This window comes from Trematomus bernacchii, unplaced genomic scaffold (assembly GCF_902827165.1).
Source record: "Trematomus bernacchii unplaced genomic scaffold, fTreBer1.1, whole genome shotgun sequence".
In the NCBI taxonomy this organism is placed as follows: Eukaryota; Metazoa; Chordata; class Actinopteri; order Perciformes; family Nototheniidae; genus Trematomus; species Trematomus bernacchii.
Genome location: NW_022987648.1, coordinates 15722424 through 15749333, shown reverse-complemented (window position 1 = coordinate 15749333; position 26910 = coordinate 15722424). Strand labels below are relative to the sequence as shown.

Genomic DNA, 26910 nt, shown 5'->3' with positions numbered 1-26910 from the left:
GAGTGGGTGTGTAGAAAGGAGACAGGGAAGTGACCAGTGGCGGTGCAGTCTGCAGACAGTAATGTTGTCTGATTATGATTTTAGCTGAGGAGTCAGACAACTAATATTTTGTGCAATTGTCTTTTGGCATGGTCATTTGATGCCTAATAAATGACAGTTAGTATTAGTGCAACTGAATTATATCCACAAATACTTGTGTGAAAGCCTGTTTATCGGTTCAAACCTCAGAGGTGGAGCACACTGACAGGCTGAACTTTAATGAAAGGCTGATATATCTGCGGAGGAGGTTACGGGGGGTGGGGTTAAAAGATAGGATTGCTCATTGTAAAGAAGATTTACTGAGTCGCGTCCATCATTACGAAGAACATGGCAAAAAGACAGCTTTACTAGGCTGTTAAGAACAGAGCGAGGCAAAGGGTTCAGACATAGGGCTAAGGATTGAGTTATGTGAACAGATATGTAAAGAAGTTCATCTTCTCAGCAATGAGACTGGAAGCAGACACTGCACATCATCTAATATAGGTCAACCTTTGCAGTGTGCGGCTAATCATTCACAGCAGAATCACAATGCTCTGGGATTAGACTCTTACTTTACTAGGCTTGGGCACAAAATGATGTCACGTTTCCGGTATTTCTTCACACAGGGTATTTTAAAGAGCAACTGAACACCAAGTTTTAGCTTAAACATGTCACCCTCAGTTTGACATCCTGTTTTTATCCTATACAAAATGTGTACACTCTTTCTGTCTGCCTCCCCCTGAGATTGCTTTTCTGTTTATCCAGGAATTAAATATATCTTTGGGGAGTGTTGTTAATGACACTTGTAGTTAGACGGCTTGACTATAGAAGCGGGGGTCGGGCTTAGCAGGCCAAGTGTCAATTGCAGTAAATGGTCAGTCATCAGCCAACTTTACCACTACTTATAGTCAGACTTAGGCCACATGGAGACGAAAACGAAAACGAACCAAGGTCGATATCAAAAAAGTCTTCCGTCCACACGGAATCGGCACAAGAAACGTGTCCGTCCACACGAGACCGCTCGACCCGCTGGAGACGCTGTAGTACATATGCCGGGCCTGTAAGTGGCGCTGTACTTCCGCCACAAAATACACCAAAAGCAGCGAATAAGACCCCCCGAGCATGGTGGCCATGGTTGCCCTTCTGGTTATTCTCCAGCTAAATCCACCGCGGAGAACTACATTTTAGCAACATGTCGTTCATGTAGTTCTCCATGTCCACTTGTTGCTGATGGTTGTGAGGACCTGTAGATTTTGCACTAACATCTGTATCATGGTCAGTAGCGTCTGGAGCACGAACGCAACCCTGTGATCCGCCATTGTTGTTGTTGTTTGCGAAACGCATCAGCAATGGCGCGGGTGACGCGGGGGTGAGCAGGAGAGGTGGGGAGAGGCGGGGCTATGATCGTTTAGGGAAGGGGTGGGGAACCTTCGGCCCCCGGGCCGTATATGGCCCGCAAGACCATTTGGTACGGCCCTCGAGGTAATTTATAAACACACGCAAAAAAGAAAAAAATTAAAGAAATCTAGACCGCAAAAAAATTAAACAAGCGAGTGCCTGTTTTTCCTGGCCAAGGTCAGGGTCCTTGAACACAACACGAGCCTAACGTGTCATCACGTGGTATATGTCTCGTCTGACAGGGGTGCAGTTCTGACGGAGAGCACCAGAAAGTCGCTCCGGCACTTCCAAAAAATGTAGTACCCATAAGGAGCCGTACACATGCCGCAGTTTTTGCGTGGCTGTGTCTTTAGTTGTAAGCCCAGCCCAGTGGCGATCTGTTTATCTGTCATACTGATCATACAGTCAATAACTTTGTTGTTATCATCTGGTTAGCTAGCTATGCTAACAAATATAAGAAGCTTTTTCTACAACCAGTGAGGTAAAGGCACATCTTTATATGATCATTATAGTTATACAAAAATAAGAGAATATAGTAAACAAGTATAAAATACTATATGACAGTAAAAAAAAGTTGTTATTAATAAACAAGAATACAGTTTGAAAGGGGAGTGATTTGTAAAATATCCATAAAGAAAAAGAAAATCTGCTTCCAGTTCTGTTTCATATGGGTGTTGAGAGATGTATCCATAGATCTCTTAATGTTGCTCTCAAAGTGCACCAGATTGATGGTTTTAACTTCAACATTTAAAAAAAAATCTTCCCGGGGGAGCATGCCCCCCGGACCCCCCTAGAGGAGGTTAGGTCCCCCCCCCACTTAAATCATGTCCACATAGATAGGAAACTAAATACATTTGCACACATCTTGTGTCCATATCTTTCTGTTTGGGTGGTCATGCCACAACCGTGCACGTGCATGCATACGCGAGTCATGGTAAGATATCTGGATTAAGAGGTTGCTTTGTCTTTGCACAGCATGAAAGAAAGGCCAAATGAATGGGCTGTGATTTTAGTTTTTTTAAGCAGAGGTCAATAATTTGTACGGCCCTCGGAGGATGTTGAAAAAATTGAAATGGCCCTTGAGAGGAAAAAGGTTCCCCACCCCTGGTTTAGGGCGTACACACGGTGCCGCAAGCGTTCCGTTACCAGACCTTCCCACTTTGGGATGCATTATCGTTTGAGGGCTCCGTTTCCGCGGTTCCGTTACGGCCTCGTGTGGACGAACCGTCCATACGATAAAGAACTATAGCGGATAACACCCGTTTCGTCTCCGTGTGGACGGGGCCTTATATTCCTAGCTGATGTTTTGAGGCTAAGATCATTTTATTGTTGTTTTCACAGTTACCAAATATGCTAATTTACAAGAAATGGATGTGGGAAAGCAGATACAGAATGTGTTGTTGTCATACAGTGTAACAAACCTTTATTTGTATTTTACTAAACTTTTTTTTTTAAAGAAATTAATCCAGAAATAAAACAGCAGTAGCATATTTTTCTCCCAGGTAGTGTGAGTTTTTAGAGCTGGCACATATGCAGGTAGCCTCCTCTGTGGGTCTCATGTCTCTTTGTGTCCCAGCACAGCGTCGTAGATCTTCCCGGTGAGGCGGTGCTGGGTGCCGGTGAATCCGGCGGCAGTCAGCAGGGCAGCGTACTGAGCAGCTGTCCTCTCTCTCCCCTCCGTCTGCACCAGCATGTTCAGGGAGTAGAGCTGCACCGTCACCGGGCCGGAGCCGTCCTCATGGAGCAACGCCTCCACCAGCAACACAGCGCCTCCTGCAGGACCGACCCCAACGTCAGCTTTGTTTTATTACTCCTGTCTTTTGATATTTTGGGTATTTCTTTCCCTTTTTTCATTTTTTTTTTGTGTCTGTTCCTCTGACTGATTGTTGTGGCAAAGCTCAGCTAGCTAGCGATAGCTTCTCTGCTTCTCATAGACCCTTTTTAAAGGTACCCTATTATACTGTTTTACATCAATATATTATAGGTCTCAGATATATTCAAAACATGTATCTGAAGTGTTTGGCTCGAAATACCAAACAGATTGTGCATTGTAGCATCCCATAAACCCCTCTGTTTCAGCCCTGTTTCAAAAGTGCTGATTCTCTCTCTTTTACTTTAGATGAAAATAAGGAGCCACTCCCAACGCCCCTCTGCGAGATATTTGGTTAAAAAGAACACAATGGTGCTCTAGGAGGAGATTCAGGGGATAAGGTGGGTGGGTGTTACCTTGGTTGGTTATTGGCTAATGGTAGCCAAACAAATCGTTATGACATCATAAAGTGGCCAAAATCTGATCAGCTCATTTTCAGAAAGGTTTTTATATAAATGGATCAGGACAAAAAGTGAGCAAATCTTTTTTCCTGAGACTTTCAGAATATCTTAACACAGAGGGGACACATGTTTATGTATAAAATACATTAAAAAGTGGATTTTGCACAATAGGTGACCTTTAACAGCAGACATTTTGATTAGGGAGGCTGTGGCTCAGTGGGCTAGTGCGTTGATCTTCGGATCAGGGGATCATCCCCACTGCAGTATTCATGTCTAGGACACTTCACCCCAAATTGCTCCTGTGGGGATTGCCCACAGTATTGCATGTATGTTAGTCACTTTGGATAAAAGCATCTAACAAGTGAGATGTAATGTAATGTAGTCCAACACAGGTGTAACTAATGTTGTCAGTTAATTCCTTGCACTGCAGTAATGGTGGATTAATAAAACATCATTAATTTAATGAGAAACACCTGGGTATTTCTTTTTATATCATTTTAAAACTTCTGAAAAGGAAAAGAAAAAGATAAACTATTTCATACTACGACAGGTTCTTCTTTGTGCAATGCAACAAGGCCTCCCTGCTTGGTTTATTCCTTTGTTTTTCGTACTATTTCCTCTGTACACACACCCACACACACCAATGCCCATTATTAAAACACATAAGAGGGATTTCGGCCTCCTCATAGCGCTTGCTGCTTTTGTGTGTGTGTGTGTGTCTGTCTTTGATCAAAGTCACAAGGACAGATTTTTCTGGGATCAGCTGCATTGTGGGATACAATCTGCCATCTCATTTCACGCTGAGAGGAAAAAAGACAGACAGACAGAGAGACTCACTCTCTCTCCTCACACACACACACACACACACACACACACACACACACACACACACACACACACACACACACACACACACACACACACACACACACACACACACACACACACACACACACACACACACACACACACACACCTGGTTTGCAGGCATTGTACACTCTAGTGAGTAGCTCTATGCAGCGTTCGTCTGTCCAGTCGTGGAGGATTCTGGCGAGGATGTAGAGGTCAGCCTCTGGCAGGGGGTCTTTGAAGAAGTCCCCTATAAACACACACACACACATACACACACACACACACATTTTGAATGCACTGAATTTCTAAGCCACTCCTAATTATTTCATGTAATTATTAATTCTGTTGACAAGGCTTCCAGTAATAAGACAATGATTCTATTAGTGGGTTACATACTCAAACATAATTCATTCAAAGGAACAGCGTATGTTGTAATCACATTATTTCAAAAGTGTATGACCTTACGACATATTTACAGATAATTGTTTACCCTGTATAAATAGTAATAAAATGAATACGTTTGTTTGCGTGTTCACCTTTCGATTACTTATCCTTGCTATCCATTAAAAGTGTATCTACATCAGGTAAAAACTACGCACTGGCTCAGCAGGCAGGCTCGCATGCATTTGTGTACACGTTTGAGTGTGTGTGTGTGTGTGTGTTTGTTTGTTTGTTTGTTTGTTTGTTTGTTTGTGTAAATAACTGCACTTGAACTGGCTGTATATAATTATAAAAGTCAAGGAATTACGCACAGTTGAGGTGGCGTTACCTTCGTGGAAGGTAATCCTTTGGTTGGCCTCGGTGACAAAGTGTTCCCTCGACGTACACACCACCTTGGGGAGGTCGAAGATTGTCACAGTGCATTCTGGGTAGGCTGACGTGCACTGCTTGGCTAATGCTCCACTGCAGCCTGGACAGAGAAAAAAAATAGAGTTACATTTAGTCAAATGAATACACACAACCTTTATTAACAAGTTAGTACACACCGTGCACACAAACACACACCGTGCACACAGAGTCAGACGAGTGGAACTGATGATTTCCGATAGGTACCAATTATTTATTTGCATGATTTGTATTCGGATGTATGTCACAGCTTGGTGGAAATATGGTTCACTAACATTCATGCCAATAATGAATCAGAGAGTCAATTTATACAAAAATCTTTTGTGAAAACAAATCCAATGAAAGCTAACACAAGGACAACATTTGATAGTATTGTTATCTGACAAAAATGGATTTCACTTGCTTTTGTTTGCACATGACATTTTTAAATTGTAATACAAATATCCAGTTAAGCTGCATGATGGCAATGTCGATCTGTCCATTACTTTGGTCCAGATTGAAATATCTCAACAACTACTGGAGGGATTGTGATGGAATTTGGTTGTCACCTTAATTGTATCCAGGGAATGAATGCTATGTTGAACCAATGACTTATACTCTAGTGCCATCACTAGGGTTCTCTTTTTTGTTCTTTATTGAAATGGCTTAATAGGTTATCAGTTTGATTGGTGCAGACATTAATGATCTGCAGAGGATCAAATGTATCACTTTAGGGAACTTCCAACTTTTTATCTAGCGCCATCATCAAGACACACACACACACACACACACACACACACACACACACACACACACACACACACACACACACACACACACACATAGAAGGGTGGCAGCGGGGATTTAATGTGAAAATATGAATATGTCACCTTGATGCCTTGGAAGCATAATTATCAGTGTTCATGCTTCACAAAGCAAACTGAATATTAAACAGACAGAGAATGAGAGATGAAGTGTGTGAGACAGATGGATGAAGAATGCATGAATGGGACAGAGTGATGGAAAGGCAGGGAGGTAGAATACAGGATCAAAGGATCTCACTTTTAACAAACTTACAAAGCCAACCAGATCTCTGTGTGTGTGTGTGTGTGTGTGTGTGTGTGTGTGTGTGTGTGTGTGTGTGTGTGTGTGTGTGTGTGTGTGTGTGTGTGTGTGTGTGTGTGTGTGTGTGTGTGTGTGTGTGTGTGTGTGTGTGTGCGCTTGTGTACAGGTCCCGTGGTGCCTTCCTCCTCACATGACCTCCTGCTACTGTATCAGTCTGTATTTTTACAAGACTTTCTATTTGTTTTCCCAGACAAACACAAACACAGTCACTGGCCTCTCACATCAAACAGGGGTTAGCAGAGGAGAAAAATCAAAGAGCAGCGAGGAGGAGAAAAACCAAACACAGCACACTGTCCGAGACCCCGGGAAAACCTGGCTGCCTCCGTTTGTTAATAGAGTCCTGTGACTGGCGTTTGTTACATTCTGTTATATTAGTTGTAATTATTGCCGTCCTTTTATTTGTATTCTGTATGTTTATTTGATCTGTCTTAGATATACATGTAGTATACGTGTACATGTGTGTACAGTTTAATTGTAAAAATGGTGTATTACTATTCGCACTACTACTATGCTATATCGCTAAAGATGGCAAATTAATGTTATAAAGTAACATGCCAAAATGCTCTGACCTCATTTTGAACAGAAATACTCTTTCCATCTATACCTTCTACTTTCTGCTTAATTATCTATTAAGAATTATTTCAATACAGAGGACTCGTTTCCCAAAGCTTGTTTCTTCTTACAATGATAAAAGCTTGAATGCATACATTTGATATACTCCCACATTATGGTATGATTTAGTGTGATGTAAATTACTTGAATATTTTTGCCAAATAAAAACATGAAGCAGATGGCTCTTTGCATTCAAACTAAAAAAACGTTATGCTTCAGAGGCATTAATACTCCCCTTAGAGTTGCAGTAACCTTGAAGTTAATTATTCGTTTTCAGACCAAACATACCAATGAAATGCGTGGTAAATGTCAAATTAAAATAAAGTCAGGTGAAGGACTTTCCACAGACAGACAGTCAGTACAGAACAAACCACCTTCATCATAGTAATGAGAACAATCTGAATGTAGACTCAAGTTATTTTGCGAAAATAAGAAAGAAAGAAAGACAGACAGACAGACAGACAGACAGACAGACAGACAGACAGACAGAGCAGCAGGTGTGTGCGGACACAACAGATGCTGTGTGACAGACAGAAAGTCTTAATGGGACGCTGCAGTCAGTCACTCCCTTCACACTCCTGCTGTGCACACACACACACACACACACACACACACACACACACACACACACACACACACACACACACACACACCTTAATGCATAAACATGAACATGCAAACCTCCTGCTGAAAAGTCACAGAGGAGAGGAAAGAAAAGACAGAAGGACTGCCCTGGGTGTGTGTCTGTGTCTGTGTGTGGGAATGTGCCTTCAGTGGCTTCACAGCTCCCCTGTGTGGTCGGCAGAGGTGTCACACACACGCACGCGCGCACACACACACACACACACACACACACACACACACACACACACACACACACACACACACACGTGTGACACAGTGTCAGTATACAGTGCTGTTTCCCTGCCTGACTGAGCCCAAATGTCGCAGTTTTTCAATAATCTAAACAGGAAAAAGGAGACCCACTTTTGTTTTGAAGAATTAATATTACATTTTTCTTCTTGACTCTCTTTTTCTTGATAAATGTTGAGGAACTTTGATCCATTTCAATGATAGATACGCTCAGTCTGGGTCGGAATGTCTGCACAAAGCTTGCTTCTCAACTTTTAACCATGATTTAACACATTGGGGATTCACAGGTTTCATGAATAATGTGCTGAGTCATTTAAATGTGATTATCACAGATTATAAAACGGACAAGTAAAATCAAGCAATCTGATTGGTTCTTAGCCGTGGTATACTGAGCGTATACCACGGGTAGAATTGTAAGTTACTTTTCACAACAACTCAGTATCCCTCCGCGTCTGAGATAAACAGTATACAGTTGGGCTGAAAAGCAAACTGCAGGGCTTTTCAAACTGGAACAAGAAAGCAGCGGAGAAGTAACGGGGCAGAAACCCTCCTTTTTACGCAACGGTCCAGACATAGACATCAAACGGCAAAAACATATTCAGTGTGCAGTTCCTTTGGCATTAGGGCAGGGATATTTAGATACTTTCCAAGGTTTGACATAATGAATTGTGCTACTTTTAAAGCAAGCAACGATGTTTTCAAATCTGTAATCAAAAAGGTCCGCAAAAACATTTAAGATTAACTTCGACCTCCGGGGGTGGGGGGGGGGGGGGGGGTCTTACTATGGAGGAGTGGATTGAGGAGTGCCTATCTCCAGAACAAAAAGCACCTAAACAACGACATGTAGAGCTACGTGAAGAGCAGGTCGACCAACTGGAAAAGTATCACCATTCAAAAGCTTTCTGATGCGGGTCTTGAAACAAAGCAGAGAAATTATGACCGTTAGTGGCCACAGGTGCGAAAGCTCTCTCCAGAGCTACTGGAAGCCGAATCTCGGGGACCGGAGAAAGTGGAGCAATATTCTCGCCACGCCAAGCAACAGCCTAGAACAACCTCAGCCTATACAAGTAACCACGTAAGCCATTCTACTGATGCTGGACAGTTTTTCAGTGGGTGCACAATAAACGGCAACATACACATTAATGTAAATAAATAGCCAAATAATGGATCAACGCTCTCTGTCTAATATGTTTGCTAGCTGTTGTTAGTGTTGTTGCATAGCAACCACCTCGCACTATGTTTCGTGCAGAAGGCAACAGAGGGACTATTTTATTTTGAACATCATTATTTACTAATAAAAACTATTTAAATTAGAGTGTGTATTTTTCTTTCATATTGCCACACTTGGTAACCGTTTTATAAAAGCAATAGCTCACTTCAGGCCGTGATATATGCTCATTATATCACAGCTAAGGGGGTTGTCGACCCTCCGCTTCGCGTCGGGCCGAACCACGCCCCTTAGCTGTGATATAATGAGCATATACCACGGCCTGTCGTGAGCTATTGCTTAAGTATAGTGTTGTATAGGGACCGAGCCGCAGACTGAACATTTATTCTAAGAAAGAACTTCATTCCTATCCCATTACGGCTTCATTATTATCCATCATCTTCCACTATTGACTGATGGAGGTGTGCATGAGTGGAGCTCAGCTCTCAGTTCAAAATGGGAAAAAAGTGGCAACTTCTCACACAGAAAAGCTTTCCCTTATTATTCATATCATGGTGTTTTCAGCAGGAGATGAAATTTCCTGTAATAACAGAAGATTCATTTTTCTTTTTGATCCTGCTCTGTTCTTGTTCCTGTCTTATTTTCTGAATTTCTTTGATCTCATATTGTTGAGGTCATGTCATGTCTGTTCAGTCTTATTTTTTATTTTATTTTTATCCCTGTACCCTTACATCTTTGTGGAAACCAGTTTGTAAGAAATACTCTGTTCAAAGGGAGCTTTGTAAATAAATGTGTTTTCAGTAAGAAGAATTCATAGAGAAAATCAGGCAAGGGTGCTACCTGTTTACCGTTACGTATTCAGTAAGTCTCATGCTGTGTAACAGACATCACATGGTAAGAAGAAATGTTAAATAAATGAGCTGTTGATGCACTTGATCTCGGCAGGATACAATGCTCTGTTATTTTGTTGTCAGTGTTGAAGTGCACACAGTTCAAGTAACAATGACTAACATTTGTTCCGGGGCCATTACCAAAGTCAGTCAAATATATTTTCATCTCCTGAGCCTGACAGCCGGAGAAATGTGTCAGTGACAAAGCTTGAGAGTTGATGGTCAATTTCAGTTTCTATAACAATGGCCTTTACCGAGTGATTTTTGTAATTAAAATATGGTACAAATTGAAATAAATTTTATTTATCCACCACTATAAGAGGGGACAGGTCCAGCGGTTAAAATATCAAAACACTTTGAGCAATGTACCATTTTATGTAATACCAACCAAGACATCTAAATAGTTTAAGGTGTTTTTTACTGATCAACCTATGTTTAACATGTATTTTAAAAATAAAGCTACTAACCCATACACAATAATGTTACTTCAGGTTGAGGTGACCTTGAATTGTGTGTGTGTTGGCAAGGTTGACTGATTTATTAAGGGTCATTAACTTAAAGTGGAGGGGGTATAATAAAGGTTACAGCTGACTGCGTGTACACACACACGCACACAAACACACACTCTGTACTAAATTAATATGTGTGTGGCTTGCCCAGCTGTCTCACACATGACAGCAACCATTTTAAATGTTAATGACTGTGAACCCACAACCTTATGGAAATTAGAAACGGTGACTTGATGCACGCGCACACACACACACACACACACACACACACACACACACACACACACACACACACACACACACACACACACACACACACACACACACACACACACACACACACACACACACACACACACACACACACATACCTCCAAGGTCGCAGATGATCTTGAAAGGCGAAAGGTCGAAGGCGGTGACCACGTCTTTACCACAGATGTTCCAAATGGAGTTCATTAACTGCATAAACTTCACCATCTCCTCATCAGACCTACACAAACACACACACACAAAACATTCCTCTCAGAACATATTTTCTTTCATTTCAATCTCTGTGTATTAAGGCAACATTTATTTTCTGTAAGCTGTCACCTAAATGTACTTACTCTGTGTCTACAATAAACAGTCAAACACACACGTACACACACAGAGAGCCTCTCATCATCTACAAAGTTTCTCCCTGTAGCGACACAGTGTGTGTGTGTGTGTGTGTGTGTGTGTGTGTGTGTGTGTGTGTGTGTGTGTGTGTGTGTGTGTGTGTGTGTGTGTGTGTGTGTGTGTGTGTGTGTGTGTGTGTGTGTGTGTGTGTGTGTGTGTGTGTGTGTGTGTGTGTGTGTGTAGCCCCATGGCAGGACAGAGTGCTGGGTGATGAGGTGGAGACTCCTCAGAGCAGCAGCAGTCACCACAGGCTCTTTTATTCTGCTACACCCTGTCTCTTGCTCACTCACACACATACTATACTACACACACACATACATTTACACACACTCTGAGTATCATCTGTTCTGCAACACTAAACTTGTATTCATCTAAACTTCACTGCAGCACAATGATCAGCCATCCACTGGACCAGACTCCAGCTGACCTCCAGGGGAACTTTGAAAGTGACTCATTGTTGCGGCTTCAGACTGATTACATCGGATGTGAAAAGATAAAAATGACTGTAAGGCCAAACAGCAGACTGTCAGCTTTAATTTGAGAACATCTTGGATGTAAGTTATCGAATGCCCCCAACGATAACATCTGCAGCCCTTTTTGTCCCTGACTGAGCACATTTACATGCACACTCTGGTTATCTCTGTCCTTAGATTTACATTGTTGTAACATCATGGTGGTTTGTGATCAGTCTGTCTGTGTTCTCAACATCCCCACAGGTCTCTGTCATATTACTGTCACTGACTGGGTTACGGATCATGGCTGCCTGATCTCTGTTGTGTGTTTTATAGCTGTCTTAATGCTTTAGCCTCTCCATTTACTGTACAAATAATAAAAGAAAGGACTGAAAAATATAATTGAAAGTAGTGTACACTTTGACTATGCTTTGACCTCTACCAAAAATGGAGATTGTAATTAATGTTTTGTTTAATTTCTGAGCGTCCAATGTGTTGTTGACTGATAGTTGAATATCATTGGGCTGATCCAACATCCATATCTTGGAGAAATAATGTGGTATAATAATTATAATTGTTAGACCAATGTGACATTGATTTGATTCTGTCAAAGAAAAGAAAAACTAATAATTAATCAGATACCAGATACTTTCAAATACCATTTTGACTACTTTTAATTCTATTTTTTTATTAAGATATTTTACATTATTTGTAGGCTATTAAATTGTATGAAATATATTCTTTGTATTTGAAATATATTGCCTGTTTTAATAAGTGCGATAAGCACTTTGAGCTTCATTTAGCACATGAAAGGTTGTGTACAGTTAAAGTCATTGTTATTATCATTGATTGTAATAATGATAATATGATAATGAATACATCAATATGTCCATTTCACAGCATCAGGCTAATTGATTAAATGAATGAAAATATTAACTATGTAACATTCATCATTTAATGGGTTACATGTGTTACACTATGTGTTTACTTCTTTATTTTATGCTGTAGTTTGACTTATTTTAATGGACTTTAAGATGAACAATGTAATGACCATATCAAGTGAAGCATATCAACCACTTGTCAAACCCCTCAAACTATTTGAAATAAAGAAATATATATATAAAATGACATGTAAATCCATGTCACACATCAACCTGCTTTGAACAAAACGATGAGAAGTTTTCATCCGTAGAACATATTCAGATACAATGTCTTGTATATTTTTGAAATCTCAAAAGCTCTGCTGCCAGTCTTCACTTCAATCTTCTCTGCTTTCTCGAGTATGAGAGTTGAAGCTGCAGACGGGACCGGGCTGTGAATTATTCAGGTGCAGTACACGGCTGGCTAAATGTCGATGAGTAAACAGGAGTCTGAGTCATCAGCCAGCTTCGGATCCTCGTGCTCTGCTCCAGCTCTCTAAGAACGCAGTGAATGACTTCAGCAGTTGTTTCCCTCTTGCTAATTTACCCACAGTATTCACAGGGGAAATCAGCGGGGACAAACAACTGCTACTCCAAATTAAATCAATTGTGCGCAGGTGTTAGAGTTTTTCTCCGAGGGTATTTTCTTTTTCAATCAATTAAAGTTAAATTGCAAATTCATCTACACGAGGGTGTATTACATTATGTGTGCACGGTTCATATTTGGAATATTCTCATTTTGCATCCATCTTTGTTAAAGAGGCTGTTTTTGAGAGATCATCAGCTGCTTTTCAAAAGGAAATGAGGACCAAAATGAATCAATTACAGAGATAGTTCAGCTTGTGTAGAACCCTCAACAAGCAGCTACATACAAACATAACTTGCATGACATGTACAAAATCTAAACAAATCAAGAGAAATATTTGTGATATTGGTGTGCGAAGCTAATTCATACATCTGCACATTGGTGTTGGTACATTTCATTGCTTCATGAGTAAAGTAATAATGGAAATGTGCGTTTTAACATCTGTTTCATCCTCCATTTGTGCGCATCAGATCAGCAACTATCAAAGTGAAATGGCTGTGCAAATCATACTGAGGGAGGATGTTTTAGCACTGTGTTTGAGTTTTGACGGCCTCTGATCCTCTGGGAGCAGCAGTGTTCTACAGTACGGTGCCTCGGGCGGTCCCATCGAAACCTATTAGCAAACAAAGTGTGAAACTTTGAGCGTGTGACCCCTGAAAACTGCTGACCGGCAGATCAGTGAAGCGTTAAAACTGTGGGCACTAGTTACCATAAACACGAGACCTCAAGGACAATGGGAGAGATATTCTATATCTCTGCTGCAAGAGCCCTCACATCACCGCCCAAACCCTCTGCTGTCTCTCTGTCTCCCCCTCACACACCCACTGCCTCCTAATGAAGCCCACCAGTTGGTTTTTCAGAGGGAAGAGGATGACAGACAGGCTTACGATGGAGAGAAAGGAGTGGAATTTAAATAAGCAAAAATGTGTGTGTGTGTGTGTGTGTGTGTGTGTGTGTGTGTGTGTGTGTGTGTGTGTGTGTGTGTGTGTGTGTGTGTGTGTGTGTGTGTGTGTGTGTGTGTGTGTGTGTGTGTGTGTGTGTGTGTTTTGTACCTGTAGAGAGCTTGAAACAGGTCGTTGGAGCTGACTCCAAAAGCCTTTTCATACTGGTTTCTACCCTCCCTGGAAAAAAGACAAACATATTCATATGACAACATGATACATGTTATATATTTTCACACATATGTTTATAATTCGAGTGTACAAATTGTGGGATAGGTATTTCTAAATTCTGCTTCAGCTTTATCTCATCTCCACAGTTCAGGTAGATGCTATGTTTACATCAATTTGCGGTCTATTTTAAGGTATTCACATGATTCAGTGGTACATTCCCACACAGAAGAGGGTGTCTTCTTCCTTAAGTAGCATATTAACTGGTAATTGTTTTCAGTTTTGCTCACAAAGGGCTGCTGTCTGTCCACCCTCAGACATACCAATGAGAATATAATCCATTTTAAGCCACTGTTCAAACAGAGAAGGAGGACTACATCCTACAACATGCAGTTCTCCCAGCCCTACCTGTGTGTGATTTTAATCTTAGCTTACTGATTTAATTGAATAACAAAATTCCTGGGAATTGTTAACAATAACAATGTCTTTGTATTTTATAAGCAGTTATAAAGCCCATTGATATGATTCTTGTTTTTTTCTGCTCGACTCCCCTTGCAGCATTGTGTGTTCTCAAGTTACATTTTGTTACCTATATATAAAACTGATTTTCTTATACAAATAGATGTTTAATTCGACAGGTCCTTTTGAAGATATCTACATTTCTTCAACAGTAGCTGAAAGGCAAAGCACCTCAAGAGGGAGCAAAGACAATCCCCCACACGAGGGACAAGAAATGTAAATTGATTGATTGTTTAATATTCTCAAATGTTTGCATTTCCTATTTTGTAACATTGCAATTTACACTGAACATTTTTGGTTGTTCATGACATTTTAAAGCTTAAAACGAAAAACTTGTAATTTAAAAAAAAAAACATGTGTGACCTGACAGCGTCGGTCAGGTAGTGCCAGCAGAGGTAGATGGTTCTGGAGCTGTACTGGATGGACTGGTAGAGAGACACAGGACTGGAGCGGGTCAGGTACACACTGGCCTGCTCTGTGTTACTGTAGCACACTGAAACAGGTGGGAGAAGAGAGAGAGAGGAGGAGGGGGCTGAATCAGTGCAGATGTTTTGATCTTTTATGTCCACATTGGAGACAAGGACAATTATAGGGAGGTGGGCACGTTGGTGGGGGAGCAATTGACAATGTATAACACGTATGATAAAATAAATAATGAAGCCTTGAAAAGCAAGAGAGAAAAATAACACATTCTGGTGATTGACTGTTTTAAGTCAAATCCATTATGTACCTCCATTCATCTGTGAAACAAGAGCGAGGAAACAGTTTTGCCAGGGTTATTTTTCAAATCGTCTTTTTATAATCATTGTAATTACTCAAAGTTTGACCACTTAACTTATTTAGAGGTTGTTAGACTATTGAAGAGTGTGTGTGTGCTGACCTTGTCCATTGTCCCGGTGTGTGTTGAGGAGCTGCAGGCCGGCGCAGGCAGCCAGCAGCCTCTCTGTGCCGTCCAGACTGGCTCCTATGGCCTGACTGATCTCCTCTGCAGACAGGGGGCGCTCTGCAGCCAGCAGCACATCAAACACCCCCAGCTCACAGGAGGAGAACACTGTCTGAGTCAGAGAGAGACGCAGCTAAAGGGGAGTTCATTCATAGTAGATGATCAATAGAGTGCAGTGTCTGTCAGCAACAATTATCTCCTTGAGCACACATGTGTTTATTGTGATCATTTGTTGTGGTGCTTCATTCAGGTGTACATGCAGGTCACTAACATGCAGAGTAAAGGATTATAGACTTAATATTAAAGATTCATTCTAACTGTCATGTTAGAGTGAGTTTAGCTGCAATTTTGATGTACATCAGTAATGTTTTTAATAAAAGACTGCTGAGCATATTGTTCTTTTGTATTAATTAACTATAATTATTTCTCTTGTTTTTCTCTAGTTACCATTTACTGAAATACCTTGGAATCTTTCAAATGAAGCTTCATCATCCATTCATTATAGTTTATATAATTATTTTTAAAAATGCAGAAAACTGACTAGTGGTTGGTGACAAAGCCTCAATTAGATTAGGGCTGCAATTAATATTCCTTTTGTTCTGTAAAACCAAAATAAAATAAAACTGGAACTTCAGAATTGTGTCTAAAGATTTTGTTCAAGAATGTTGACAATACATTTCTGTTGATTGACCTATTGATTAAACTTTTTTTTGCTTTTATGAAAATACATCATATTGGTGTGACATTAACCTTCAGGAAAAGGATGAGACACTTTGGGTCATTAACTTTAAACTTAGTAAAAGGGAGCAGCATCCCTGTTTGTGACCCATGAAGGGCAGTGTGTATGCACTACATGTGTGTGTTACCTTGGAGATGAGGAATCCTTCCATATACTCCAGGATCTTCTTAGGATACATGTCTGCAGCTGGTTTCCCCTCAGATGAAGCCCCCTCTTGATTCTCTGCCATGGCTGCAGTTTGGACAGGACTCCCTGAAAACAATCTAAAAAATCTCTTCTACATGCAAAGTGAACGTCTCCTGTTGAGCAGTCCTGCTCCTGAGGCACTTCAGCAGGTGTGTGTATGGATGCAGTGAAGACAGGAGCAGACTAAAGCAACACAAAGTGCCCACCCAGCAGTGAGAGTATGGTTAGGCTAAGCTGATTACAGCCAGATAACCCAGATTAGAGCAGGGGCTCAGTCTGCAGTGGACAAAGAAATAACTCTGGCAATACACTGCTGCCTTGTTCATGATCACTCACACTCACTTGGATGGAGACTTTCACTCAGAAATGCTCATACCAGACGTGTTTTGACACCAAAATGTGGTTGTAGCGTCTGGACTACCAAACCTCTGGGGGGGGGAAACGGTGTTTTATAAAATATGTGCTCTCCATCTCTTCTCCATATGGCCTGATTGCACCTACACTGAGAGACTAATGGTGGCCTCAGACCTACAGTAATGACACAGACGGCCATGTCACAGGCCTTGATGACATTACACAGACGCTAATCAGATGGAGTATTAATTATTCATTCACAGTTAATTAAACTAGCAATTTAGACGGCAGAAAGATACAACAGCTGGAGTTGTGGAAGTTGTCACCATGTTCCTTCAGGAATTTAGTTTGTATAGAGATAACATTTCCAAGATCTGTTGTGACAGTTTTTAAGTACAAAGTTACAGAGGCAGAAAACTCGAGTTTTCTTTTGACTTTAATATTAACAATGTGTATGCAACGCATGCTCTAGTAGATCATGAGAACATAGTACACATAACAAGAGGGCTTTGCAATGTCGAGTAACAATGTCAATGTAGCAGCGTCAACAAAACTGTTGGGACTTTCCTCCCCAGAGCTGAAAAATAGCAAAGAACGGTGTGAGGTTCAGATTCAAAGGCTTTAATGTCAGCTACAGTGTAGAAATGCCTGGCAATGAAAAGTCCCGAGCTCCTCCAACATTGCAACATAGTTATATAAGACATAAAACAATACAAATAACACCAAAAAAATGCACTGTTTGCCGTTACTATTAAGGTTTAATAAATGTATCCAGCACTACATTGTGAAGTTAAAAGAAGGAGTTACATCCTAACATATCATTTAATTTGGTTGCGTCATCATATCGCATTTATTATATTAACCCTCACACATTAAAAAATATAAAATGAAACTAAAATAAATCAGTCTTTGAGCTGCTCACCAGCAACACAGACAATACTCAAGCAGTATTCCAAGACATATTTCAGGCAGCTAACACATCAGGCAGACGTAGGTCAGCGTAAACATCGAGGAACATTTTTTATGGTCTGGGGAAACTTCACATTTGTAAAGGAGCAGCAGCCTGTAGTCCACATTAAAGTCTTCCACAACTATGGCAGCAACGAGGTCTGAAAGTGTGTGTATTTTCGCAAGTAATATGTGGACAAACTGATCGAACCACATCAAAATAAGGAACACAATTTGTTCTCTGGACTTGTTACTTCCTCGAAATCAATTATATTCATGCACTTGCTCGCAGAAAATGGAGGTCAGACTGGTGTTCAATCTACATATACAGCGGGCTAACGATATTAGCCTTTAATTAAAAGAATGTATTTCCAATGCTCAATGAAATTAATATTGATATGTTTATAATGGTTCCCTACATTTGAATTAAAAGCATTATACATAATATAGAAGTTAAGAGTCCAAATGTTGATAAAATGTATTTCAAGCTTTACAAAGAATACTTTTTTAGAAACCAAATAGTAAATGTGGTGTTTCATGTATAAAATATGAAGAAAATAAAAAGGTAAAAGCATTTCCGTGGAATCCACTTCACCAATTGACATGGCTTACATTTACACGGTATACTCGAATTATGTTGGGTTTTTTTTTTAATGTTTTTTTTTTGTCAAGCTTGTTGAACTTCAGCCAAGAATAAATCAATGAACAGTGATAATATTAACACTGACGGGACTAGCAGCGTCTGGAGCAGGTCCTGTCTCTGCTGTTGCTGTGTCTCTTGTATCTGTTATGGCTGTGGCTCCTCCTATCTCTGCTCCTGTTGCTGGCCTTGGAGCTGCCTCTGCTGTATCTACGGTGCCTGTGGCTCTTCCCCCTGCTGTAGCTCCTCCCACTGCTGCTGCGGCTCCTGTCCCGGCTGGAGCTGGTGCTCCTGCTGCTGTGGCTGCGCCTCCTGCTGCCGTGGCGACTGGCGCTCCTCCTGTGCCGACTGGAGCTCCTCTTGTGACGACTGGAGCTCCTCCTCCTCCTGCTGCTGTGGCTCCGCCTCCTCCGGCCCCGGCTGTTGGAGCTCCTCTCTCTGTGGGGGGGCTCGTGGCCCTTCGCTTGTTCCCTACCGTGCTTGCTCCCCACCACCTCGTCCTTTCTTCTCTCTCGCTCTTTCTTCCTGTCCTCCCCTCCCCTCCTCTCTTCTGCGGCTCTTTTTTTCCCTGAAACATGTGAATGGGCACTCGATTTGGACCCCTGCTTTTCTTTGCTCTCGCCGGCCTTCACTCCATACACCCTGCTCAGGACCCCCAGCATCACATCATCGCCGCGGGGATCAGAGGCCTCCTCGCTGGTCACAGGGCCCGCCTCCTCCTGCGTGAGAGGAGATCTTGAGCTTTTCCCGTTGCTCTTCTTCATCATGTTGCAGACCAGTCTCTCCCTCAGCTCCTTCTCACGCCGCTGGAGTTCCAGGGCTCGGTCCTTCTCCACCTCCACCCTCCGCAGCTCCTCCTCCTGCTTGCGTCGGAGGGCCTCCAGCTGATGAAGACGCGCGAGTTCCTCCTTCTGTCGAGCCTGCTCTTTCCGTTCCTGCTCCTCCCGCTCGGCCCGCTCTTTCTCCTGCTCCTGCTGCTTCAGCGCCTGGAGAGGTGGAGGAAACCACATAGGTACAATGAGATAAAAGACACAATTACAATAGAAAACTCAATTGTCAGCAGAAATCCAAATTTAGGTCGGACACAAAGGGACAAAGCACTGCTCTAAACTACTCTACATGTTACATCATCCAATTGTCATACACAAGTAATTTTCTGCAAAGCACACAATCTGTAATTATTATAATGTTCTACTCTTGTGAAATCTGGTTATTTGCAAGAAGGTATTAAAACCAGCTAGTGGCAACGAATCACACGTTTTATCTAAATTGTTTATTCGTACATCAACACAAGTGAATTCTTGGCCGTGAGCAGAAACATCTTTAAATGTCGTCTTCATATTTAACTGACAAATATGAGAGTAGAGTTAATTTCAGCTTAAGGAAGCCAGCCTTGGCATCAATAGGCGCGTTCACACCAAGTACTTTGCCGTATTTAGTGCCGGCACTCAGTGCCCCGGCACTTATTACCCCAGGGCATTTAGTACAGATCGCGTTCACACCGGAGTACTTTTCCCTGAGGGAAGATTACGCAAATGAGCCGCTGACGTCACTTCGTCTTCTTCTGCTTTGGGTTTACTGGCAGGCCGCAAACAACTTCACGGCGTATACTGCCACCCGGAGTCCCCGGCCGGAAGTCCCCGGAGTTGGGGACTTCCGAGTAAATCGACAGAACGCCGACACCTCCTCATCTCCACCGCTCCCATGTTTTCTTTTGTGTTGCCATAAGTTAGTCTCTCTGCGTTTGTGCGCTGGGCTAATGCTAATGCTAATAATGCTAATGCCAGGATAATAAAATGGCGGCTCTACAAAACATTTCAGAGTTGTACGGGGCGTGCTTTGCAATTCGCCCAGCCAATCAGAACTGGGGCACTTTTCCCCCCCCAGGAAAGTACCATCTCTCTTAGCAGGCACTAAAAATGGGGGTAAAAGTTCCCGAGGTTAAGTGCTCTTTTTGGTGTGAACGCGACATAAGGGGTACTAACGGAACTAAACGCGAAAAGTACGGTGAAAAGTACTCCGGTGTGAACGCGGCTATAAGCACCCTTTAATGAAATACTAAAAAAGAAAAGTTGCACTCAGTGTTTCTGAATATGTATGAGGCCTAGTGAGGTTTCAAACACTAAATCTTAACCTACTAGAGCTTCACATTTGGTTCAAATTAAGTTAAAAACCGACCAGACGATTAAAGAATCACATTAGACATTAACCTAGATATTGGTATGATTACACATCCATATAGCTCTGTATGTATGTGTGTGTATATTCAGAGGTGTATTGTGCATGACGTACCTTGGCCCTGGCCAGCAGCTCAGCGATGAGCCGGATGGACTCCAGATTGCGCTGAGCCAGCAGCAGCCTCCTCTCCTCCATGGCGATCTTCATCTGCAGCTTCTTCTGCTCCTCTTCCTGTTGCCGCCTCACCTTCTTCATGTTCTTCTTCTCTTCCTTCTCCCGCACCTTCTGATCTCGCTTTCGTATCCTCTCTTCCTTTCTCCTCTCCTTCTCCTCCTCTTCGTGCTCCTTCTGTTTCCTGTAAAAAAATATGAAGTGAACATCTGTGAACATCTGTTACCTCTCATTTCATTTCATTTCAAACCTTTATTTAACCAGATTGGTCCTATTGAGATCATAGATCTCTTTTTCAAGGGAGACCTGCAGCATATAGGTTCCACATGAAACATAAAACAATAAAGGACATCATACATTATATTTACAGGATACATTTACATAGTTATAGACATTTACAAGTACCCATAGTATCAACGAGCATTTCATTTAGCCTAGCTTTAAAAACATGCAGAGGAATGAGATTGCTCAGTTTCAATTCTTGCTGAAGATTGTTCCAAGCAAGTGGAGCTGCGCACATAAAAGCTGTCTTACCTAAGACAGTCCTTGCTCTTGGCACATCTAACAATACTACATCATGCGATCTCAGACAATAGCTGCTTGCAACTCTCTGTGTTATCAGAGAGCAGATATAATACGGGAGTTTACCCAACAAAGCTTTAGAAATAAACGTGTACGTGTATCTCTGGTAACTGTTTGCTATGAATTGTGGTCAAACAGTGGAAATGCATTGTCACTTCTCTTGGTACAGTGTGGGGAAAATTCAAAGCACCAAAAAACAGATTGAGTATAGTTTGGTTTCAGAGAATGCATAAACATTCGCTGCCCTAAATCACAGAGTTACATCACTTTTCTGTGTTGTGCAATATAAGCTCGTTTTGTGTCTTCCATCATACCTCTCCTCATCCTTACGCCGCTCCTCCTCTTCCTTCTCGCGTCGTTTCTGCTCTTCTCTCTGCCTCTCCAGCTCCTGTAACTTCAGCCTCTCCAGGCCCCTCCTCTTCAGGGCCAACTCACTCAGGTGCTTGTTGGTGTCAAAGGCCACCTGAGGAAAACACATACACACAGATAAGGATTAGCAAAAAGGTTCATTTTATTCATCAGCAAGTGAAACATGTACATTTTCTTGTAAAAATCACTTTTTATTCTAAGAATACTCCACTGTGTGCTACAATGTTTTATTGTAGTTGTAATAAAGTTGCTGTAACGTGTCTGTGTTTTGCTTTGGTCATCCCAGACAGTGAAGCAAAATCTAATTTAGTATTGTAGAGAATGGGAATAATAAATGAATTTGAGTAAGTCTGATAATCCACATTTTACAGCTTGATGATGTCATGTTAGGAGACGTGTAGCGTAGTGGGTTGTCCGTAGGTGTTCGGATCAGGGGGTCACAGGTTCAAACCCCACGGCAGTCAGCATGTCGTTGTGTCCCTGGGCAAGACACTTCACCCCAAATTGCTCCTGTGGGGATTGCCCACAGTATTGAGTATGTAAGTCGCTTTGGATAAAAGCGTCTAACAAGTGACATGTAATGTAATGTAATGTTAAATTACACAATGACAGTGCTTTGGTTAAAACTGACTTATACAATACTGATCATCAGGCATGGAGAGCCATTGTTGTTTTAAATAAAAGTAAGATAAAGTGTTTTGGCAAAAGCTGTTTACCCTAATTTAGATTTCACAGTGAAGCGTTATGCTGTGGATTAAGAGACCTGGCTCTCCCCATACCCTCATTACCCTTGAAATGATGACGAGGCTTAGATTTTCATTCCACTAAAAGGTCTTAAAGCTGCTATGCGTGTCCCTGAACAACACAATCTAATTGCTGAAATCTGCCTATATGCAATATCACTACAGCATTAACAATTCACTCGTGGCCAAAACAGAGGTATGTGGAAGTCTGATAGGCCTCTGTGGGTCATTCAGACCAAGAATAGCATTGTGTTATAAGAACTTAACAATCAAAATGGACATTGTTTATGTTACAAAGTAATCTCTCGTCACCAAGTGTGTTTGCATGTCTGACCAACAAACTAACCCTTCAAGTTTTCCCATTTGCTTCATTGAGAAAATAATATAAGTTTTAGATATAGTAATGAACATATTTAGGATTTAAAATAACTTAATCAAGCTTCATTTTGTGCACATGGTCACGAAGCTCAGAAACAGTAAGCATTTAAGGTATGATATATTGACTATCTCAAAACTGCAAAAATAAATCAATAATTGAGAAGATAAATAACCATCCCTTTCTGCATAATGTTCTTGTACAGTACTTAACAACCAGGAGAGCCTGCAGTACCTTGATGTTGCAGGCCACGGCCTTCCCATCGTCTCCTTTCAGCATCAGCTTCATGCTGCGCAGGGTGTCCATGGCCTTGGTGAAGCCCCCGTACTCCTGGTACTGGACATAAGCCTCAAAGTTCAGATGACCCCCGAAACTGAACGTGTTGAAGTTCTTGTCCAGCATCTCCTCCCTGTACGGGTCTAGCATGGGGATATCTACATTCCGCACCTAGAATCAAAAAGTGGCATATTGGTAAAATCAAATATGTTATTTTTGGTTCAACCTCTAAATATCGATGATGCAACAATATAAAACACATGACGTTTACTGATTTGGTCAGTATTCTCAATCAAATATGTTCAGCAACTCTATCATTTACATGTACTGTATGTGAATAAAGCTATCTATAATGAGTTATATTATTTTAGTCAAACAACTTTTTTCCATGAAGCCTAGTGGAACAGCACCTGATTTCAAACAAAGAAATAACAAAATGTAGATTTCAATGTTCAGGTTAAGTTCCTGTTCAACATAGAACCAGAAACATTTCCCACCTTGCCAAATGTCTCAAAGACCGCAATGAGGACCTCTTCAGAGGGCCGGTCTGGGAACGGGCTGTCCTTCTTGCTAAACCATCGGCAAGGAATTCCCTCCATGTGGATGGTGTCAGGCCTCTCCCCCGGCAGAGTCTCATTCATGTCCTTTGCATCACGGAAGAAGGAGTCCCAGTCGTGACGTGTAGGGAAGTCCACTTTGTTCTCTACTGCACGAACCTGAGGAAAGAGGGAGGGGAGGGTCAATATACAGTTTATTAGGAACAATTCAATATATCTGAAAACCTCCCTGCGAAGGATTATATTTTAGTTGAAGCCGTTTTAGAGAGGCATTGATTACATTTTATGGGCATTTTGGTAATAATACCGAGAAGTACTTCTTATATTTAGTCATTGATATAAATGACGTGGGCAAAAATATAAAAAACATCTGTCGGTACAATAAAATGTAACTCAAATGCGCCAAATCTGCAGCCATCAAAATATCCAAGTAAGTACCAGGATACTCTGCAACTTCTACAGGTGCACGATAGAGAGTATCCTCACTGGCAGCATGACGGCCTGGTACGGCAGCTGCACCGACCTCGATCGTAAGGCTTTACAGAGGGTGGTGAAAACTGCACAGCACATCACCAGGACGGAGCTGCCATCCATGGAGGACCTTTACTCCCAGCGGCTCAGGAAGAAATCACTACGGATTATCAAAGACCCCCATCACCCCAGCCACAAACTGTTCTTTCTGTTGCCGTCTGGCAGACGTTACCGCAGCATCCGGGCAAGGACAAGAAGATTCGGAGACAGTTTCTTCCCGCGGGCAGTGAGACTGTTAAAAATTGAACTGTTGAAACAACTTCAAACATTCAACTGCTACTCAGTAGTATGTATCTAATACCTAATATATATATATCATTCCAATAACTTGTATATAGACTCATACTGCACTATTCCACATCATAACTTTATTTCATTTTTATAACTATTATTATTTTTGTATTGCTCTTGCTCTTATTGTTATTATGTTATGTTATTATGTTGCATTGTTGGAGAAGCCTGTGACATAAGATTTTCAACTGCATAATTACTCTGTAGCTATGTCAGATTGACAATAAAGAACCTTGAACCTTGAACCTTGAGGAACAGACGCTCTGATCAGCAACATAACCAGCAAAGCTTCAAGATGGGCTTTGTGGTCAACAATAATGTCAGCCTTACCTTCAGTACATCAGTAAATCCACTCAGTTTGATGCTCTTTCCATCTAAGCGGGACAACAGGCTCTTGACCACTGTCCTGTTTTCCACCTCGCCCTCAAAGCGGATGAAGTCCATGGTGCTCTTGGAGATCCGCAGGGCTGAAAACTGCTCTGGAGCTACCATGGCCTTCACCCTCTCCATCACCTCCCAGTTGGAGATACTCTTGCCTGGCAGCTTGAGCTGGGGCAGGGCCACACTGACGGTCATTTTAGCAATGGGCTTGAGGTACAGGTTGTACTCGGAGGAGAGGCACACTGCCTCTGTAGTGTCATGGACAATGGTGGTCATTGTGGCCGACATAGTGGAGAAAGCTGCAGGAAGATGGAGAGACAGTGAACACTGTTAGCTCATCATAGATGCTCTTGAAATAATCATAAATGACTTAACTATTTTTAGTGTATTCACGTAACAAATAAAATCAAGCGAGACAGTGATTTAAAATGTAAAAATGATGGTTCACACTGACTAGTTGATACTAATACAATAACAGAGAGCTCTCCAAACAAAACTCCATTCAAAAAATCAATGTTTATCGGAAAACACACAGGTGGTTATTTTTATTTTATTAGGTACACATCAAAGTCAGAATGCAGCGCTTAAATGTCATATTAGGCATTTAGTTTACAATTAATTTCTTTGTATACAGAGGTTAACATATTCTTAGGGTAGATAATCACAGTTCTTTATGTCAGCGTTATCTTAAGTGATTTGCCTAATCAAATCGTCACGTTTTAAACAACTGTTTAGCTAACATTAAACCTGTATATAATACAGTATGTGCCTAAAACGTAACTACCATGCTATGTGGCTAGGATAGTTACTAACAGCAATAGTGGTGTTAGCTCATGTCAAGCTTAGGAAAATATTCTTTGTTTGACCCACTGAACGCAACACAAACGCTGGTTGTATGCTAACATGTAAAGGCTGTAAGCTAACTGTCGCTAGCGTTATGCTACATCCCACTGGGAGACACACAATATACTAGCTAGGTAGCTGCCGTTAATAATAACAATGTATTGACCATGTTGGACAAGAGATAAACGAATAGCCAAGTGAAACTTGTAGAGGTTAATAGAAAAACAACTTAAATTTGTGTTATTTCTAGCTAACGGTATTTTGCAGGCGAGTTAGCTTACAGTCATAAGTAACACTATCCACACAATCACCTTCTGAACAACACCGGAGAGCGTCAGTTATCAAAGTAGGTTTCACCGCCTCTTGCCCAACATCCGTCAGCTTTAAGGCTAAAAACAAAAACGTACTGATATCGTAATGTAAAAGACTGTTCTATAATACATCCATGGAAAAATCATAGACAAACTACATGCCACTTCCGTATGCAGTAAACTTTGACCGTACAAAGAAACAACGAGTATCAGCATCATAGTGGAGCTATTTCAGAACAGCGACTCCATGTGGAACATGTGCAAAGTACACATCAGGGAAATAATATATGGCAATAAAATCATGACAATGTGTTGCATCAAAGTTAATCAGTTTAATTGAAATCACCTGTGTTTATGGTGTGTAAACAATGGGTAACAATGGATTGCATTACTTGAATATGACTGCTGTAAGCCTATTGTAACCCCTTGAGGCAAATGTGTCATTTTGTCGTATAAAAAAACCCATATGCAAACAAATATTTCATATAGTTTAAATAACTCATTCACATTACTTGGAAGACATTTTGTTCTCACTTTGACATTAAATGGCTCTCTGATGATTAGCATCATCATTTTGTTACAGTTTTTCAGGGTTGTAAAGTAAAACAATAAATCATGAAAACTCTGACAAGTATGAATACTTTTGTAGACACTGCATGTCACAAGGCGAACAGAAAATCAGGCAGACAGTGAACATTTGTTTACAA

General features: G+C 41.3%; 2 protein-coding genes across 3 annotated transcripts; both read right to left on the bottom strand.

Moving 5' to 3' along the window:
* Nucleotides 1-2971: 2971 nt before the first annotated feature.
* asmt (acetylserotonin O-methyltransferase) lies at nucleotides 2972-16695 on the bottom strand. Its single transcript, XM_034134573.1, has 8 exons — nucleotides 16594-16695; nucleotides 15665-15839; nucleotides 15148-15277; nucleotides 14209-14277; nucleotides 10913-11031; nucleotides 5309-5449; nucleotides 4664-4786; nucleotides 2972-3189 (listed from the first exon to the last, which is right to left on the bottom strand). The coding sequence occupies exons 1-8, from the start codon at nucleotides 16693-16695 to the stop codon at nucleotides 2972-2974; spliced, it is 1077 nt and encodes a 358-aa protein (XP_033990464.1).
* Nucleotides 16696-17424: 729 nt separating this feature from the next.
* akap17a (A kinase (PRKA) anchor protein 17A) lies at nucleotides 17425-26370 on the bottom strand. 2 transcript variants are annotated; one of them, XM_034134563.1, is made up of 7 exons: nucleotides 26174-26370; nucleotides 24999-25348; nucleotides 23787-24005; nucleotides 23248-23460; nucleotides 21840-21988; nucleotides 20887-21127; nucleotides 17425-19580 (listed from the first exon to the last, which is right to left on the bottom strand). In XM_034134563.1, the coding sequence occupies exons 2-7, from the start codon at nucleotides 25335-25337 to the stop codon at nucleotides 18687-18689; spliced, it is 2055 nt and encodes a 684-aa protein (XP_033990454.1). In that variant the 5' UTR covers nucleotides 25338-25348; nucleotides 26174-26370; the 3' UTR covers nucleotides 17425-18686. The 2 variants fall into 2 exon arrangements, with proteins under 2 accessions (XP_033990454.1, XP_033990453.1); XM_034134562.1 differs by having other exon boundaries at nucleotides 26204-26370.
* Nucleotides 26371-26910: the final 540 nt, after the last annotated feature.